This window comes from Sorex fumeus, unplaced genomic scaffold (assembly GCF_029834395.1).
Source record: "Sorex fumeus unplaced genomic scaffold, SorFum_2.1 ptg000030l, whole genome shotgun sequence".
In the NCBI taxonomy this organism is placed as follows: domain Eukaryota; kingdom Metazoa; phylum Chordata; class Mammalia; order Eulipotyphla; family Soricidae; genus Sorex; species Sorex fumeus.
In genome coordinates, this window is record NW_026606087.1 from 18177455 (window position 1) to 18195945 (window position 18491).

General features: G+C 44.6%; 1 protein-coding gene across 2 annotated transcripts in view; it reads left to right on the plus strand.

The window, feature by feature from the left end:
• PAAF1 (proteasomal ATPase associated factor 1) overlaps window positions 1-18491 on the plus strand; it is a 41273-nt gene that overhangs the window by 2904 nt on the left and 19878 nt on the right. For both annotated transcript variants that reach the window (XM_056115926.1, XM_056115927.1), the window contains exons 3-6: window positions 1882-1985; window positions 3814-3903; window positions 6509-6607; window positions 7216-7366. In XM_056115926.1, coding sequence (XP_055971901.1) covers window positions 1882-1985; window positions 3814-3903; window positions 6509-6607; window positions 7216-7366 — 444 coding nt within the window. The remainder of the gene's footprint in view (window positions 1-1881; window positions 1986-3813; window positions 3904-6508; window positions 6608-7215; window positions 7367-18491) is intronic.

Here is an 18491-nt window from a genome sequence, read left to right on the forward strand (position 1 = left end):
GAGCACCGTGAGGGGTAATTCCTGACTGCAGAGCCAGGAGTAACCACTGTGCATTGCCAGGTGTGACCCAAAAAGCCAAAAATAAATAAATAAATATATTTAAAAAGGTAAAAAGGTAAAGGCCCTCCCGTTGATCGTCGATTTGCTCGAGCGGGCCCAGTAACGTCTCCATTGGAGACTTTGTTGTTACTGTGTCTGGCATATCGAATACTCTCGGTAGCTTGCCGGGCTCTCCGAGAGGGGCGGAGGAATCGAACTCGGGTCGGCCATGTTGGCCGCTTGTAAGGCGAACGCCCTACCCGCTGTGCTATCGCTCCAGCCCAAATAAATATATTAAAGAAAAAATTTTGTTTGAGACACCATGATTTTGAGACACAGTACTTTCAGTGGTAGAGTTTCATACATAGAAGGTTGAACACCACACCCTCCACCAGAGTGCTCACTTTCCTCCACCATTATCTCATAAGTTATTTTTATTTTACCTTGATATCTTAATACAATAATTTATTATTTAATGAGAAATCAATTTTGAGTGCATATTTATTTTGTTTGAGGCCACACACAGCAATGCTCAGGGCTTACTCCTGGCTCTGCTGTCAGGGATCACTCCCAGCAGGGCTTGGGAGACCACATGTGGTGTTGGAGATTGATGGAGCCCAGGTGGATCATGTGCAAGGCAAGCGCCTTTCCCTTTGTACTATCGCTCCAACCCTGTCGTTCATTATTTCTGCTTCTGGACTACACATGACAGTGCTTAGGAACTACTCTTGGTACCATGCAGTGCAGGGGCTCAAACTCCGACCTCTAGCATGCAAAGTGTGAGCTCAGCCGATTGAGCTATCTCTTGGTTCTGATTTTCTTTTTTTCTTTTTTCCTTTCTTTTGGTTTTCAGGCTACACCTGGTGATGCTCAGGGGTTATTTCTGGCTTTGCACTCAGGAATTACTCCTGCCTGGTGCTCAAGGGAACCATATGGGATGCCGGGGATCGAACCCGTGTTAGCCATGTGCAAGGCAAACACCCTACCTACTATCACTCCAGCCCGGTTCTGATTTTCTTTTATTCTTAACATGCCTCTCTCTGACTCACAGTATCCTTTGCTTTAACATCTCCCACATTGAATGCTATCTTCTTGGCTTTCTCAAGCCCCACTCTCTGTTAGAAGTCCTACCACTTTGAAACTGTTATGGCTTCAACATGCATCATACTCGAACAGAATTTCAGTTTGGTACACAGTGATTTGCTAAGTAATTTTGACACCCTCCTTTGTTCAGATCTCAGGTTTCATAGTTCTGCAGAAAGGTGAGAAATATGTGTATTTATGGAACTTCATATACAAAGTGCAAAAGAATAGAATACCTTAAATTTCATGCTAACTTCTGCATGTTCCTGTATAAGATATTAATTAGCCTATGTCACTGCAGAAGCAGTGTTTTCCTTTAGCCAGTTTTCTGGATACAGAAGTCTAACTCTTCTCTTTGAATTATGTATATACATACATTCACATACATACATATATATGTATACACAACACACACACATATGTATACACACTGCATCAGTATATGCACGGTGTCCTTCACCTTTTATTCTGGAAACATTTCATTTCACAAGCAGTAAGCCTCAGGTTGAGCTGAGTGTATTAGTGGTCTCTATTGTATCTCTAAATTATTGTTACTGACTTTTAACCCTTCAGTGGATTTCCCTCCAAATTAGGTTCACTAAGGCTAGGGTTCTTTTTGCTTGATCTCTCTTTTAACACAAGTGCTTTCTTTTCTTTCAAGAGCCAGTTTCCCTCCCTCTAGACCCTGAATTGGCTCTTAAGGGAGAAAAATGTTCAATTCTTGTTATTTTGGAGATATGCTTCCTTTGTGCTATCTAGGGAAACCAACTCTTTATGGCAGCCTGACTTGTCAAGGACTTGGCCTCGATGGCATCCCAGAGGTTATAGCTTCAGAAGGATTCATTGTGAATGAAATAAATAAGGTAGGATTTATGTCTTAGTACTGCATTCAAAATTATGGCAGACCTCACTATCTACTTTAGTCTTTGTATTTTATATCTACTTTAAATGTTTATGCAATTATATTTGTGGGTATTTTTGGTTTTGTTCTTTTGTGAGCCACACACAGCAGCATATCTGGCTCACACAGGGAAAAATAACTTCTGGGCCAGATCAGGTAGTCAGTATAGCAGGTAGTCCTGGCAGTGTTCAGGGCACCATATGAGGTGCTGGGGATCCAGCCATGGGTTGGCCATGTGCAAGGCAGGAATTCAATCCAAGTTACTGTATCTCTGGCCCCTAGGACAGATATTTTTTGATGCAGTTTCTAGAAGAAGCTCATACTTCCTCTTAACTTCCTTATTCCAGCACTGTCCAATAAGTAGATAATGTGAACCCATAAATAATTTAAGTTATTCTAGTGACCACAAAAATTACTTAAAAAAAAAAGCGGGGGTGGGGGGATGGCCCACACAGGACTGGCAAGATAGTTCCTTGGGCTGAGTTCCTGTTTGGCCAAGGTGTGATCCCCAGCATGACTTTGTCTCCCAGGTGCCTTCAGGAGCAGGGTACCACATACAGAGCTGGTAGTTGCACCTGAGCAACTGCTGGGGTTGGTCACAATTTTTTAAATTTAAAATTTTTAGGGATGACTCAGCAGGAAAAGTGTCCACTTTGCAAGCTTAAGGCTGAATTGAATGTCAAGGGCCACCCACATTTGCCAAGCACGCTCTCCTTTTGGGGACAGTGTGTGAGGTCCAGTGCATAGCCAGGTGTGCGCAAGCACTGAAACTAATGTGTGCCAGCTCAGTACACACCACAGCCAAGTGTGTACACCCTACAACAAAGAATCTGTGCAACCCAGGGTCACTGCAACAACAAAAGGGAAAGGAAGAGAGGGAAAAGGTTAAAATAAACTCAAATCTCTAAAATATTTCAGCCTATACTTAGTAGTAACACGTATTATTATCAATGAGTCAAAGAGCTAAAACAGTGGGCTGAGCTCATTCCTTGGATGCTGAAGGCCTGGGTTTGATGTTCTGCATCACTGCCAGAAACAACCCCTGAGCACAGAGCCAGGAGTAGCCCTGAGCACCATTGAGTATTACCAAAATAAAGTTAAAATGACTTTTTAAATAAAATAATGGGCTATTTACATTTCTTTTTTTCTTAATCTTTGAGATTCTTTGTGTATTTTAACTCTTTGAAGCACATTTCCACTCTGACTGTAATCTTTTATTGGAAATACATAATATGTATGTGGAAATACATAATATGTATGTTTTGTAGGTTTTGTTAAACTTTTAGTTGAGAGCCAAGGATGCGACTCACAGGGTAGAACATATGCCTGGTAATGTATGAGACCCTGAGTTTGATCTTCAGTCCCTGAGCATCACTGGGTGTGGCCCAGAAAAGCAAAAAAGAGAAGAAAAGAAAATATAGATCTTTATGCCCAAGTATTACAGACATACCTAAATTTTTTCCCACAGCTGAATCAAGTATCAGTTTTTATTTTATTCTTTGAATCAAGTATCTCTTCTTATTTATTTATTTTGGGACTTTTGCTACACCTACCTCTGCTCAGGTATTACTCTTGGCTCTGGGCTTAGGGATTCAGGGATCACTTCTGGCAATCTCGGGGGACGATAAGGATGCCAGGGATTGAACTCTGGTCCACTGCGTGCAAGGCAAGTGCCCTACCCACTGTACTATCTCTTTTGTGCCTCCCCCATCTTTTTTTAAATGAAACTTTGACTTTGATTCTCAGAGAGTAGTTTTACTGATGAATTTTATCTTTCCCTTTCTATTTAGAAAAGCATTCATATTTCATGTCCAAAAGAAAATGCATCTTCAAAGTTTTTGGCACCATATACTACATTTTCCAGAATTCATGGAAAGAGTGTAAGTATCTTGTTTAAATAAGGTGAAAATGTAATAGCCTATTTTTCATTTTTCTATCTAGTGCTACACACGTATGCATAATTAATGTCTTTCATTTAACATGCATTGAAAGGTAGCACAGCTGAAGAAATATATTTAGCAAAAGCAGTTTGTGGCTTTATAAAATATGTGTACAAATCTTAGAGGAAGGAACTGTGTAAAATTTCCTTCTACGTGTTTTAGCAGAGCTACTCACCAGCTTAGATAATAAAAGTAGCTGATGTTTGCATTATTTGAACTGCTTACATTTCTGGCTCTTTTGGAAAATATCAAGGGCATCAAGAAAATATCCTTGATATTTTCTCAAAATTAAAATCATGGTATATTGAGGAATAAATTTTTTCCTTTTTAAAAATATTATTTTATATTTTTATTGATTGAGATTCTAATTTGCAATACTGTTTTTGGTGATTTCCCATGCACATGATTTTGAAAAATAATTTTTGAAAGACTTTGTAATGAAGCCCTTTCAAGTACCATGAAAGAGAGATTCAGGAAGCAGAAGAGGGAAATAGATTTTGTTAAAAGAAACTGATTTTATTAAAATTATCCAGTTTTTTTCCTGGGGCATTTACTTTTTTGTTGTTTTTTTGAGTCAGACCCCAACTATGCTTAGGGCTTAGTCCTGGCTCTGTGCTCAGGGATCATCTCTGGAGTTGCTTAGGGGATCATATGTAGTCCTGGAGATCAAACCTGGGTTGGCCACTTGCAAGGCAAGTGCCTTACCCACTGTGCTCTCTCTCTGGCACTTAAAAACAATAGCTTTTGGGCTAGAGCAATAGTATAGTAGGTAGGTGTTTGCTTTGCACACGACTCAGATTCTGTCACTGACATCCCAGATGGTCTCCTGAGCCCCACTGAGAATTATTCCTGTGCACAGAGCCAGGAGTAAGCCCTGAGCACTGCTGGGTGTCGCCTAAAAAGATAGCTTTTGGGAAACTGGAGAGATGAGAGCCCAGTGGGCTAGAGTACATGCCTTGCATATTAGATAGAAGGTCCAGGTTTGATCCTTAGCACTGCATGATCCCCTGAGCACTGCAGGGTGTGGTTCAAAAACAAACAAACAAACAAAAAAGATAGCATTTTGGTACCCGCAGAGGCTTAGTGACAAGCTTTGCCTTGGAAACATGAATCCATGACTTCCATCCCAAGTGCTGTGCACATGTGCCAAGCATAGTCTCTGCTCTTTGGTCCCCCAGCGACACAATAGATATACCTTGCTCTGCAACAAGGTATATGTGATTATTACAAGTGGTAACACAGCTCAACCAGCTCTGGCACCCCTAGTTGCTTGTTTGTTCGAGCACCACAGCTGAAGTACGCAGCCCTTAGTGAGATGACAGCCAGGATTTTTGCAAGCACCATCTCTAAAGAATGCAGCTGCTGGTGAGTAAGCACCATAACGTTGCAAATACCACAGTCATGCGAGTGAGTGATCTCCAGTAATTACAACAATGATTAAAGAGAGAGAGAGAGAGAGAGAGAAAAGGAGAATTCATTCATTGGCGGGGGGGCGGGGGGGGATATTTTTTACCTTTCTTCAAAAAAAATATTTTTTTTCCAGTGATGAAAATTTAGGAAATATGGTACCAAAGGGCTGGAGCGATAGCACAGCGGGTAGGGCGTTTGCCTTACAAGCGGCCAACATGGCCGACCCGAGTTCGATTCCTCCGCCCCTCTCGGAGAGCCCGGCAAGCTACCGAGAGTATTCGATATGCCAGACACAGTAACAACAAAGTCTCCAATGGAGACGTTACTGGGCCCGCTCGAGCAAATCGACGATCAACGGGAGGGCCTTTACCTTTACCTTTATGGTACCAAAGAAGATTTTTGGTGCTGTATTTCCAGAATTTTCTGAACATGTGCTTTGCACGTAGGAAATTTGGGTTTTGATCCCCAGCACCGCATGGTCTTTAAAGCACCATCAGTACACTGCCATATGTGGCCCCAAAGCAAACAAATTTAGGAAATGTAAAAGAGAGTAAAAATCACTTAGATTTCTTCGATCTTAAAAGATAACTGTTGTGAAAATTTTAGTAATAGCCCATATTAAAAATAATCACAGTTCCATTCTTAGACGCTTTCATTGAACCTTCTGCCTATCTATCTGGGCCAGCTCTGTGCAAGATAAGTGCCCTGTGTGTTCTTTCTCTAGGGCCCCATACTTATTATCTTTCATATTTTTATTTTATAATTTTTTTATGTTTTTGGTATACCAGAAAACTTTTTAGTTGAAGCAGGGGACAATAGAAGATTATAAGACCTTATTTGTTTAGAGAAATGAAAGGTGTGCCCTTGTTGGGAGATTGGTGATAACAATTCATCCTTACTATGAAGCACATGTCCTTGGTGTTGGAGGACAGACGTCATCAGGACTCACAAATCTCCCAGCATTTTTTATTCTCCCGAAGAGCACATGAGTGTCACTTGGCTCCAAATGAATTACAGAATGTTAATTTGACTTATGCTTTTAGTGCAGAGTATGAAACAAAGGGCATTCATAATGTACTTCAGTGGAAAGGAGCATTTGAAGATTTGTCACTTTCATGGGTTTGTCTTTGGACAGATAACATGCTTGGACATCTCCAGTGGAGGAGGCCTTGGTGTGTCTTGTAGTGCCGATGGGACGATGAAGGTCTGGCAGGCTGCCAATGGAGAGCTCAGAGTAAGGCTTTGGGTATACTTTTTGGATTTTTTACATGAAGGGTGGTCTGAAAAGAATCTTGAGCTGGATCATGGAAAGAAAGAGTTGCTCATTAAAAAAAAGTCACATTATAATTTAATTTTCTATCTGGTAGTCTCAGAACCATGGTCAAGCTTGATGACTCACTATAACAAAATAGGGACTAGAACATGGAAGAGTCAGGCCAGTGAATTACCAGGTAAAAAGTGGCACGACTTGCTTTCAGTGATTGGTTTCCAAAACAGAATAGCATCCCTTTATATTGAATATATGGTTGAGTTTTCCAGCTTACATATAAGAGATGAGTAAAAGCATTCTCCAGTCTTGTCGGCTTATATGTAGAATTAGACTACGGATGGCTGTGGGAATTTGGGGGTTTAAACCCAGAGCTCTTCTGGCTAAAGTCCAGGGACGTAGCCAGCAATTCTTAGAACACTATCTGACAGACTAATGAACTAGAACTAGAAATATTTGGGTCTCATGAAACTCAGCATGTGAATGTTGTATAGGACAGACTTCAGATTGGGAAGTAAGTGGTCTTCGGGGCTTTGACAAGAGAACTAGCATGGAATTTTCTTTTGTTTTTCCAGAGAGTATTGGAAGGACATGTGTTTGATGTGAATTGTTGCAGGTTTTTCCCATCAGGCCTTGTGGTTCTGAGTGGGGGAATGGACGCTCAGCTGAAGATCTGGTCAGCTGAAGATGCTAACTGCGTGGTGACCTTCAAAGGTCACACAGGAGGTATGAAGGGTGATTTCTCCAAAAGCCTTCTCTTACGATCCCAGGGGCATCTCCAGAAAGGTAGAAACTGAAGCTAACTATTCACAGCCATAAATAATTCCTCCAACTGTATGTGTAGACAAGCTGATGTTTCCCAAAGGAATAGAAGAATTTCTTTGCTTGTCTTTCTTATTGTATCTAGATCTAACTGCCTTATACAGAAAGCTATTTACCGCAATTGATAGCATTGTAGCATTGTTCTCCAGTTGTTCATCAATTTGCTCGGGCAGGCACCAGTAATGTCACCATTGTGAGACTTGTTACTGTTTTTGGCATATCGAATATGCCACAGGGAGCTTGCCAGGCTCTGCCATGTGGGCGGAATACTCTTGTTAGCTTGCCAGGCTATCCAAGAGGGACGGAGGAATCGAACCCAGGTCAGCCGCATGCAAAGCAAACTCCCTACCTGCTGTGCTATTTCACTGCAATCGATAAGGGGGAAAAATCCTTCCTAGGAGACCGTGCACTTGTGTGCTGGGGCAAAGAGAGGAAGACGGGCCTATGGCTGACTCACTGATACAGCACATGTCTATCTGCCAGGGGCCAAGAGTCCCAGCTCTGGCACTGCACACATGCTGGATACAATCCAGTGGCATTATGTTTGTGATCCCCAGTACCGCCACTAACCATGTGTGCTGCCTCAGTGCACCACAACTCAGTTTGAGCCTTGCTCCTAAAGTGTGCAGCCCCTGGTGAGCACCAGGACCAAGTGTGACTCCTATAGTTAAAACAACAAAGGGAAGGAAAGGAGGCAAAGAATGAGGAAGTGAGAGAGAGAATGATGTATGCCCACTTTTTGGGGGTTTTGTTTTGGGGCCACAGCCAGCAGTGCTAAGGACTTACTCCTGGCTCTGTGCTCAAGGAGCATCCTGGCAGGGCTTGTGGAGTCATAGGAGGTGCTGGGGATTGAACCCGAGGGGTTGACCACATGCAAGGTAAGCACCATACCCCCTGTATCATCTCTCAGCTCCTCCCCCCCCTTTTTTGTTTGTTTTAGTCCTTAATGTTATGACTGAGGTGGTAGTAAAAACTGCAGGCAAATGGGAACATCCAAGCACCAAAGGTCGAGCTTCCTCTCGTTCCCTTTCTGCTGTTGTTTCGGTGACAGGGTCGTGGTGCTCTGTTAGAAGTGGTGCTGGCATTACTCCATAGCTGGAAGCCTGCCTCATGAGCAGAGAGGAGAAGGCAGATGGAATAGAGAAGGGATCGCTAAGAAAATGATGGCTGGAGGAATTGATGGGGATGGGAGAGATGTGTGCCGAAAGTAGATAATGGACCAAACATGATGACTCTCAGTGTCTGTATTGCAAACCATAATGCCCAAAAGTAGAGAGAGTATGGGGAATATTGTCTGCCATGGAGGCAGGGGAAGGGGGGGTATAATGGGGAGATTGGTGGTGGGGAGTGTGCACTGGTGAAGGGATGGGTGTTTGATCATTGTGTGATTGTAACCCAAATATGAAAACTTGTAACTATATCACAGTGATTCAGTAAAATAAAATTAAAAAAAAAAAAAAGAAGTGGTGCTGGCCCACAAGCTTGATGGAGGTCAGGATGTTTAGTTGTGCCTCACGCACTCTGGTTGTAGTGGTCTCCAGGGCCGCTGTTGTCCTCGCATGGTGCTGGCGAGGCTTGCACTCTCTGCTTGTGTTGCTAATACATCTTGAGTTGTGGTGCTTTCTAGGGAGCTTCTGGTTGCGTAGGTATGCAGCTCATACACACCTGGCTGTGTGCGTCCAGAAATAGCTTTCAGGGCTAGAGAGAGTGCTCAGTGGACTGAGCGCACACTTTGCATATGGGAGGCCTAGACAGTGTGGTCCCCTGAGTACTTCTGTGGGCCACCCCTGGTCACAGAGCCAGGAGGACCTCTGAGCATTGCTGGGTATAGCCCTAAGATCAAAGGAAAAAGAAAACAAATCACAGGCAGTGCTAGTGACCACAGAAATGCAAGAATCATGTCTATCCGTGCATATGGCAGCACTGGGGATCGAACTTGCCGCCTTACACTTGCAAGATGGCACTCAGCCAGTGAGCCGGCCCCTGACCCCAAGTGATAGAGATTTTTTATTATTTGCTTTTTGTTTATATTTTTTATTTAGTTTGGAGGTGTCATACCGGGTGGTCCGTGGGCCCTGGGGTGCTTGAGGGGCCACCAGAGCCATACATGGTGGTGGAAAAGATATAAATTTATTGTTAGTTCCCATGGCTTTATTTATTTTAGTGGTACTAGGGATTGAAGTCAGGGCATCCCACATATAGGGTTGGCCTGGGCTTCCATGAATTTAAACCATAGTTCAAATTTTAAGAAATGGATTTATCATGTAATCAGTTAATACCAGATTGTAGAAACAGAATGAAAACATCTACCCACACCCATTTTTTCTTTTTTTCGTTTTTGGTCCAGGTGGACAGGTAATTGGGCCACACCAGACCATCATCAGGGGCTATTCCTAGCTCTCCACTCGGGGTGACTTGAGTCACCAGTATGACCCCTGGTGGTGTTCTAGGGACAATACACGACTGGAAGACTGAACTAAGGTCAGCTGCATGCAAGGCAAGCACCTTAGCCCCTGAACTATCTTTCTGGTCTAAATATGCTATTTTTTGTTTTTGTTTTTTGGACCACACCCAATGATGCTCCTGGCTCTGCACTCAAGAATTATTGCTGGTGGTGCCCAGGGGACCTTGTGGGATGCCAGGGATCGAACTTGGGTTGGCCGTGTTCAGGGCAAGTGCCCTACCCACTGTACTGTCATCCTCCCACCTGGTTTTTGTTTCTTTTTTTTTTTTTTAATCATATTTGTGTCACACTTAGGCAGCACAGGGCGTACTCCTGGCTTTCTTTATAGGGACAGTGCTCTGGGACCTTATGTAGCGCATAGGATCAAAACCAGGGTTGGCTCTGTGCAAGGCAAGTACCTTAATCTCTGTACTGTCTCTCTGGCCATCTTTTTAAATTTTACTTGAGGCACCATGATTTATAGTACTGTTAATGACAGGGTTTTATCCACACAGCACTCCAATATCATACCCTTCAGCATACTGTCTGCTTCTCTTCATCACTGACTGGGTCCCTACCCTCCCACCAGGTTTGACACATTCTAGTAGCAAAATCCAGGAACTCCTTGAAAATAGGGACCAGAAATAGCACAGTGGGGAGGACGCTTTGCCTTGAATGCTGCCAATCCAGGTTTGATCCTGGCACTCCATAAGTTCCCCGGAACCTGCCAGGAGTGATCCCTAAGTGCAGAACCAGGAGTACGTCCTGTGACACCTGGGTGAGGCCCCCAACAACATTACACATGAGTTGGGATTGTTGTTCATCTATAGAACACTTGCCTTGCATGTGTGACGTCCTGGGTTCAATTCCCAACACTGCCAAAACAAAAAACAATAAAAAGTAATTACAAACATTTGTGGTTCTTCCTGGTTCATGATGACGGAGAGCAGCTGAAGATAGTGTGGAAAACAAGCTTTGTCTGTAGCCGAGAAAGTCAGCCACTGGCAAACAAAGTATAAAAAGGAATCCCCGGGAGATCGGGAGATCGGGCTTTCCTTTTGTTTATGGAAAGAACCATTAGCACACTAATAAAATCACTTGGTATAAAGAACAACCCCGACATTTTAATACATTTAAAGTTTGTGAATTTCCAGGTTAATTAATTAGGTCGATGAGTTTAGAGACATAGATTGATCTATGAGACAAAATGAAAACATCATTATAGTTGATTGAGTTATTTTGCTCACGAGAGTATGATAGAGGCTGAAATTTGTAGAGTAATTTTAAGAAATCAGATTGCATTTCAGGCCCTGGGCCATTGTTTTCAAACTCTGACATACTTTCTTTGAAATAGGATATACTGCCTCCAAATGCCAGTAGGCACGTCAGGACACTGATTTCTGAACACGGCATTACAGCCATTACTGTCCATGTACACTCCTTTGTACCTTGGTCCCAAGTAGCATCAAAACAACTGATACTTGTTTACTATCATGTCATTCAACACCAGGAGTACTTTTTTTAAGTTTTACTAATCAAGCTTGTGAGCCAATCAAAATAAAACCAGATAATTTTTATAAACATATTCCGAGAAATATGAAATGTAGGCTGGACCATAGTACAGCAGGTAGGGCACTTGCCTTGCATGCGACTGACCCAGGTTTGATCCCTGGCATCCCGTATGGTCCCCTGAGCAAGAGTAATCCCTGAGCTCAGAGCCAGGAGTGAGCCTTGAGCACCTCTAGGTGTGGCCCAAACATTATACCACCACCACTCCACAAAATGAAAGAAATATGAAATGTATTCTATTTCTTTTTTTTTCCTCCCTCCCCCCATATTCTGTCTTTTTACTAAGAATTATTTTGGTCTCCTGAAGCTAATCTAATATCGCCCACCACTGCTGTCCCATCCCCCAGACTTTGCTTTGGTTAGGATATTTGAATGTGATTCACCTGAACACTCTCTCTCTCTCTCTCTCTCTCTCTCTCTCTCTCTCTCTCTCTCTCTTTCTCTTTCTCTCTCTTATTCTCTCCCCCCCCCCCCGCTTCCCTGCCTCCTTTCCTCCCCCCCCTCTGTTTTGGGGCCACTCACATCAATTTCAGGGTATCATGCTGCTAGGCATTGAATCTGGGGGCCCTGCATATAAAGCTTGTGCTCCATTCTGCTGAACCAACTCCCCAGCCTGGAGGGACCACACCTGGCAGTGCTTAGAGCTTACTCCTGGCTCTGTGCTCAGGGATAACTCCTTCAAGGGACCATATGAGGTGCCAGGGATCAAACTTGGGTCACCTGCATGCAAGGCAAGAGCCCTGCACAACATATTATCTCTTTGGCTCCCAGAGGCTATTTTTAAAATCTTGTTCCGGATGGTTTTGTCAGTGAGGCTGTAACTGTGATGATTACATGTTATTTGCCAGCTATACTCCACGCGTGGACTGTTAGTTGGATAGTAGTCACCTGAGTAGTCTCTAATCATGTCTTCTCAAATAGGACTAAATTGGCTAGTTTTTCATTTGGTGGTAGTTTGAGAAAGTTCCATTTTGCTGAAAAAGCCTTCTCAAAGGGAAATTTCCTGTATGATTAGAGAGTTTGGTGGGAAATGGCCTGGGCCATGCCTTGCCTGTACGTGACGTTGAGCTGCTATGGGGGAGCTGAGGCCTGCAGCTGGAGTTTGTATTGCATACGTGAAATTGTCTCATCTTGAGAGGAACAGCAGCAGGCCATGGGTCACTAATTCAGTACATAAACTTGGGCCAGCTTTTCTTATTATTCAGACTGCAAGCTATTTATTGAGCTCCTGTAATAGGATTAGCTAAATGGAGTTTAATAAAATAAGTATTACTTGCCTGAATCATCTTGTCCTGTTACAACCTGGTGTTATCTGACAGGGAGCTTATGCTCATGACTTTTTAATTCTTTTTGATCTGTGTCCTCCGAGACCAAGGACAATAACAGATACCCAGATGACCAGTAATAAAGGACTTCACGGATTATAATACTGGCAGATGTTTGGATTTTTATAAAATTCTGGATCATACTGTGTTTTTATTTACTTATTTGCATTTTTGGTCCATACCAAATTTGCATTTTGGTCCATACTCTGGCAGTGCTCAGAGGTTTTGTTTCTGCACTCAGGGATCACTCCTGGAGGTCTTGGGGAACCATATTGAGTCCTGGGGATTGAACCTAGGTTGGCTGCATGCAAAGCAAGCACCCTTCCCGGTGTACTATTGCTCGAGCCCCTGTTTAGTTTTGTTTGGGCTGAGGGGTGGGCTCCCAAGTAATACTTTAGAGGCCGAGGGGCCCCTCCTGGCGTTGGCAGTCGCCTGGACTGTGGCTGAGGGTTTGTTCCAGCAGTGCGCTGGGTCTTACATCACTGAACCCAGCAATGCTTACGGGACTTCGTGGTGCCTCAGATCACACTGGGGCCAGCTGAATGGAATACTTGTGCCCTAGCCCGGGACTGTCTCCTTACTGTGTTACTAGCAGGCGGCTTCCTGTCAGTGAAAGGACCCGCAAGCTGTCTGCTCAGGCCCCTCTTGATACTGCTCTGACTAAAGCCGAACACTGGCTTCCCCTTCCTTGTTGCAAATAGGTGAAGAAGCAGCTCAGTTTTGCCTGCAGACCCCATCCTGGTGAAAGTGGGGTACTGACTTGCACCATCTCTTGCCTTCAAGTAATAAGGAGTCTCTGACTTGGAAGTTCAGTCTCTGTGACTCACCTCAGGAGAGGCTGGGTGTAGAATGCTCTCTGCTACCTTGTCCTCCTCCCTCTCTACGCAGACAGTAACCCACTGGGTCTGCTCACGCACACTGAGCACGGGGAATCTACCTCCTGCTCTCATGGGGGAGGGCTGGAGGATCTCCTTGGGTCGGCTTCACTGAAGCCAGGACTATCTCTGGGGAGTCCAAGCAAAGTGACTATCACCAAAAAGGCTTTCTGTCAGTTAGGCCTGTCAGTTAGGCGACCCCACTCATTCCCAGACTTGGTGCCTTGGGACGACTAACTTTTCTTGGTATCACCTATTCGTTTGTTTTTGGGTAGACCCAGCTGGGAATCTAGGGCTTACGCCTGGCTCTGTGCTCAGGGGTCACTCCTGATGGGCTAAGGGAGACTATATAGGATGCTGATGCCAGGAATCAAGCCTGGGTTGGCTGCATGCAGTACAAGTGCCCTACCTGTAGCATTATCGCTCCAGCCCTTGTTCTGTTAATCTGTGTATGGCGGCTTTGTTGCTGTTGTTGTTGTTTTTCAGTGCCAATAAGTCTTTATTCATTGTATTTTCCCAGAGGAAAGAGTTGGGGGAAAGATCAGCATTTGTGTAACACCTGATAGCACATGGGAAAGGAAGTATGCACCAAATAAACATTTCCCAATAATGGGGTCACCAAAGCCCAAAGAGGGTCCAGTCTCCTGCAGCTCAGGATTGCGGGGTGGTGATCAGGGAAGGAACAGGCTGGCCGTGCTTCTGTATTCTCCCACCCTCCTGCCCCACGGACTCAAGGTTTCACACAAACCAAGTAAGAATGATACACGGATTTAAGATTTTTAGTAGGAAATGTAGAGTTACATCTCCTATTAAGCATTCTTGTGATCACTTTGAATTGTTTCTTGAACCTGCATAAGTTTAATTTCTGAGTGATTTGTATATACATTCATCTTCCCTGTATTGGTCTCCTGATGCTACTTTCTTCATCGAAGTCCCCCTTATTGCTTCCCTTTACACTAGTACTCAAAATAAAAGTAATATAGCAGTGTGTGTCTCGCAGGAAAAATATCAAAGGCTAGTCCTTACTTGGGACATTGGGAATAAAGAACGGTGTATTCTGGGCCGGGGCAATAGTACTGAAGGTGAGGTGCTTGCCTTGCATGTGGCCGACTAGGTTCAGTCTCAAGCATCCCATATGGTCCCCTGAGTCGTCCAGGAGTGATTCCTGAATGCAGAGCCAGGAGTAACCCTTGAACATTGCTGATGCACTGCCCCCTGCTGCCACCACCACCAAAAGAAAGGATGGTGTGTTCTTCCAGATTTAAAAAAAATAATTTCAAGACATGTAATGACACACCACAATATTGTGTATGGCGTATGGGCTTTGAGGGGTCAAGAGGGGTCTGCCAGGGTAATCAAGGGGATGGAAGGGAAAGGGAGGAAATGGTAGTTCTTTGATGAACTAAAGAATTGATTCAGAATAGGAAATAGGAGGTTGGAGTCAGAGTACAGTGGGTAGGAAATTTGCCTTGCATGCGGCCGACCTAGGTTTCATCCCTGGCATTCCATATGATCTTGAGCACCACCAGGAATAATTCCTAAGTGCAGGGCCAGGAATAAGCTCTCAACACCACCATGTGTAACAGCCCTCCAAAAAAATATTAAAAAAAATAAAAATAAACTAAAAACAAAATAGGAAATAGGGGAAGGGGTGCACAAAAGACAGGGTGGTTGAAGATCCCCCCACCACACTTCAAGAAAGATCCCCAAATTTGTATAATTTCCTTTTGTCTGGTGCAAAACCTTTCTTGTTTTGGATGTTTTTCTCCTGCAACAGTATTGTAAATAGCAAAGCCCAGACGAGCATGGAGAAAAGGTTTATATTCGTTATATTCGCACAAGCTAGACCACCTAGCAGTCAGTCACCAAATCAGATACAGAGCTCAACAGATACTGTCACTGGAGGTGCTGGAAACTGGGGAGACGAGCCCAGGAGCAGACGCTTTCAGCCATGTGTTCTGCTGCCTTTGTCCCTGTCCCAGCACAGTGAGGTGGATCTCAGCACACCCATGAACCCCATCTCCTCCTCTGACTGCTGCCAAGGGATAATGTGAATCACAGCTGCTGCTTTGCAGGACACTGGCTCTGGTCCCCTGCAATGAGATGTGACTCACACGCCCTCTGGCAGCCAGGATTAGAAGGTTAGGGATTTGGGCCCCAGTTTCATAGATCCATACCTGGCAGCTCAAGGTGGACACAGAGATTTCATCTTACAACCTGTCTTTTAGCTCTCTCTCTCACACACACACACACACACACACACACACACAATTACAACCTGCTTTTAGCTCACACACACACACACACATACACTCACACACACACACTCTGTTGCTCACGTGGGTTAACCTGCTCTGATCCCATGAAGATTGTTCTGGTGTGTAGAGGGAGTCTCGTGCCCTGGGGTTACAGGCCTGGGATTGAAATTCTTTATCACACTCACCTGGTCCGGCCTCTTCTAATCTCTCTGCACCACCTTTCTCAAGCAGACCAGTCTCTAGACTTTATGGAAGTCGAGTCCTGGGTGACCCAAGTTAAAACCTAGTCTCCCATGAAAACACTAAAAGGCAGGAACTAGAGAAAGAGTACAGCAGGGAAGATGCCTGCCTTGCACCAGCCAGCCTGGCATCCCCTGAGCACAGAGCTAGGAGTAAGCCCTGAGCATTGTAGGTGTGGTCCCAAAGCTGCAGGGTGGGGTGGAGTGGGGGTGGGGTGCGACCAACAATAAAAAGAAAACTGTAAAGGCTTGGGAGTTTTGAGAGGATATAACAGCAGGAAAACTAGTCCTAATTGGCAAAAAGGGGGTGGTTTGGTAGACTCTTCACTCCAAATTGTTTTCTCCCTGGTGAAACAATTAGGCGTTCCTGCTCTGTAATCCTGGAGCTACTGCCAGCTTCTTGGAGATTTCTAAGAACACGGTGCAGGAACTGAATGAAAACAATATACACTATGGCGTATCTCCTGAGTGCAGTGCAGGAGATACGCCACGCCATTCTCACACAGTAGTGCAGTTAGCATCCTGGAGGGGATGGAACCCATGGCAGTTATCCAAGGGAGCAAATAAATAAAAAATCGTGTTGGCCCAGAATGGAAAGCGAGCTTCAGGGCAGATCAGCGCTGCTGCCCCACATGCCCTTGGCCTTTCGTTGTAGTCCATGGCTTGGGATAAGTCTCACATCAGCGCCCAATGCCGAAGGCGGATTAGGAGGAGACCAGAATATATTCATTCTAGACTCACAGTTTTTTGGCTTGGGTGTTTTGATTTTTTGATTTTTTTGTTTGTTTGTTTGTTTGGTTTTTTCTTTTTTTGCTTTTTGGGCCACTCCTGGTGATGCTCAGTTTACTCCTGGCTCTGCACTCAGGATCACTCCTGGTAGGCTTGGGGGGACCATATGGGATGCTGGGGATCAAACCGGGTTTGGCCACATACAAGGCAAACGCCTTACCTGCTGTACTATTGCTCCGGGCCTTGGCTCATGTTTAATTGATCTTTTCACTGTGACATGGAAAATAGTTATAGAACCTTCTTAAAAAGGAAAACTGTTGGAGCCGGAGAGATAGTAATTCCTGAGTGCAGAGCCAGGAGTAAACTTAGCACTGCTGCGTGTGACCCAAAACTAATAAATAAATAATAGGAAAACTATTTCTGTGTCCAGGACATTTTTCAGACACTAGTGATTCTGGGGGTTGGCAGCCAGAAGGATTTTTCCCAAAGCCCTGAGGAGCACATGGACTGTGTGGTTGAAATTCATTTGCTGCCCCGCCTTCCCCCACCAAGAGGGAAGCGGAAGTGATGCTCTGGGGCTAGCCAGATGGCAGTGCCTGTTGTCCCCTACTCTCCTTCTCCCCACTTCCTCCTCTCTGTCCAGTTATGCCTGGCTGCAAAAAGATAGCACCCACCCCCTGTGCTGGATCTGGGAGCAGGGGTATGGATCTTCTCTTCCTCCTGGGAGGAGACCAGCCTTTCCTGGGAGCTGGGACGCTTATGAGCCCCCTGTGGGCAGGTGGCTACATCTGACCGAGGCTGTTGCAGGAGAGACTTTTCTGGGACTGGGGTGACAGCTTGCATTCTTTGGCATGAAGGACCTCTCAGGTCAGGGGCTGAAGCAATAGCACAGCGGGGAGGGCGTTTGCCTTGCATGTGGCCGACCTAGGTTCAATCCCCGGCATCCCATATGGTCCCCTGGGCATCACCAGGAGTGATTTCTGAGTGCAGAGCCAGGAGTAACCCCTGTGCATCACTGGGTGTGACCCAAAAAGCAAAAAATAAAAATAAAAAACAATCTCTCAGGTCAGAAGTCACATCTTATTTAATATGGAGAGATTATTTCAATCTGATCTCATTGGAAGCATAAAAATCTTCTAAGAGTGATTTTTAAAGTTAACTTTCTGAAATATCTACTAATATTTGCTTAAAAAATAAGTTTTAAGGGACTGGAGCAATAGCACAGCGGGTAGGGCATTTGCCTTGCACATGGCCGACCCAGGTTCGATTCTCAGCATCCCATATGGTCCCCTGAACCACCAAATCCCACCAAACAAACAACCGCCAGGAGTAATTCCTGAGTGCACGAGCTAGGAGTAACCCCTGTGCATCGCTGGGTGTGACCCAAAAAGAAAAAAAAAAAGTTTTAAGAGCTGGAGGCATAGCTTATTGAGGGGCGGAGCATACAATGCATACTTTTCCTTCAGGAGGCCTGGGTTTGATCCCTGAAGCCATATAGTTTTTCAAGCACTGCAGAGAGTGACTTCTGAGCACAGAGTTAGGAGTAACCCCTGAGCACCTCTGGGTGTGACTCGGAAGTAAAGCAAAACTG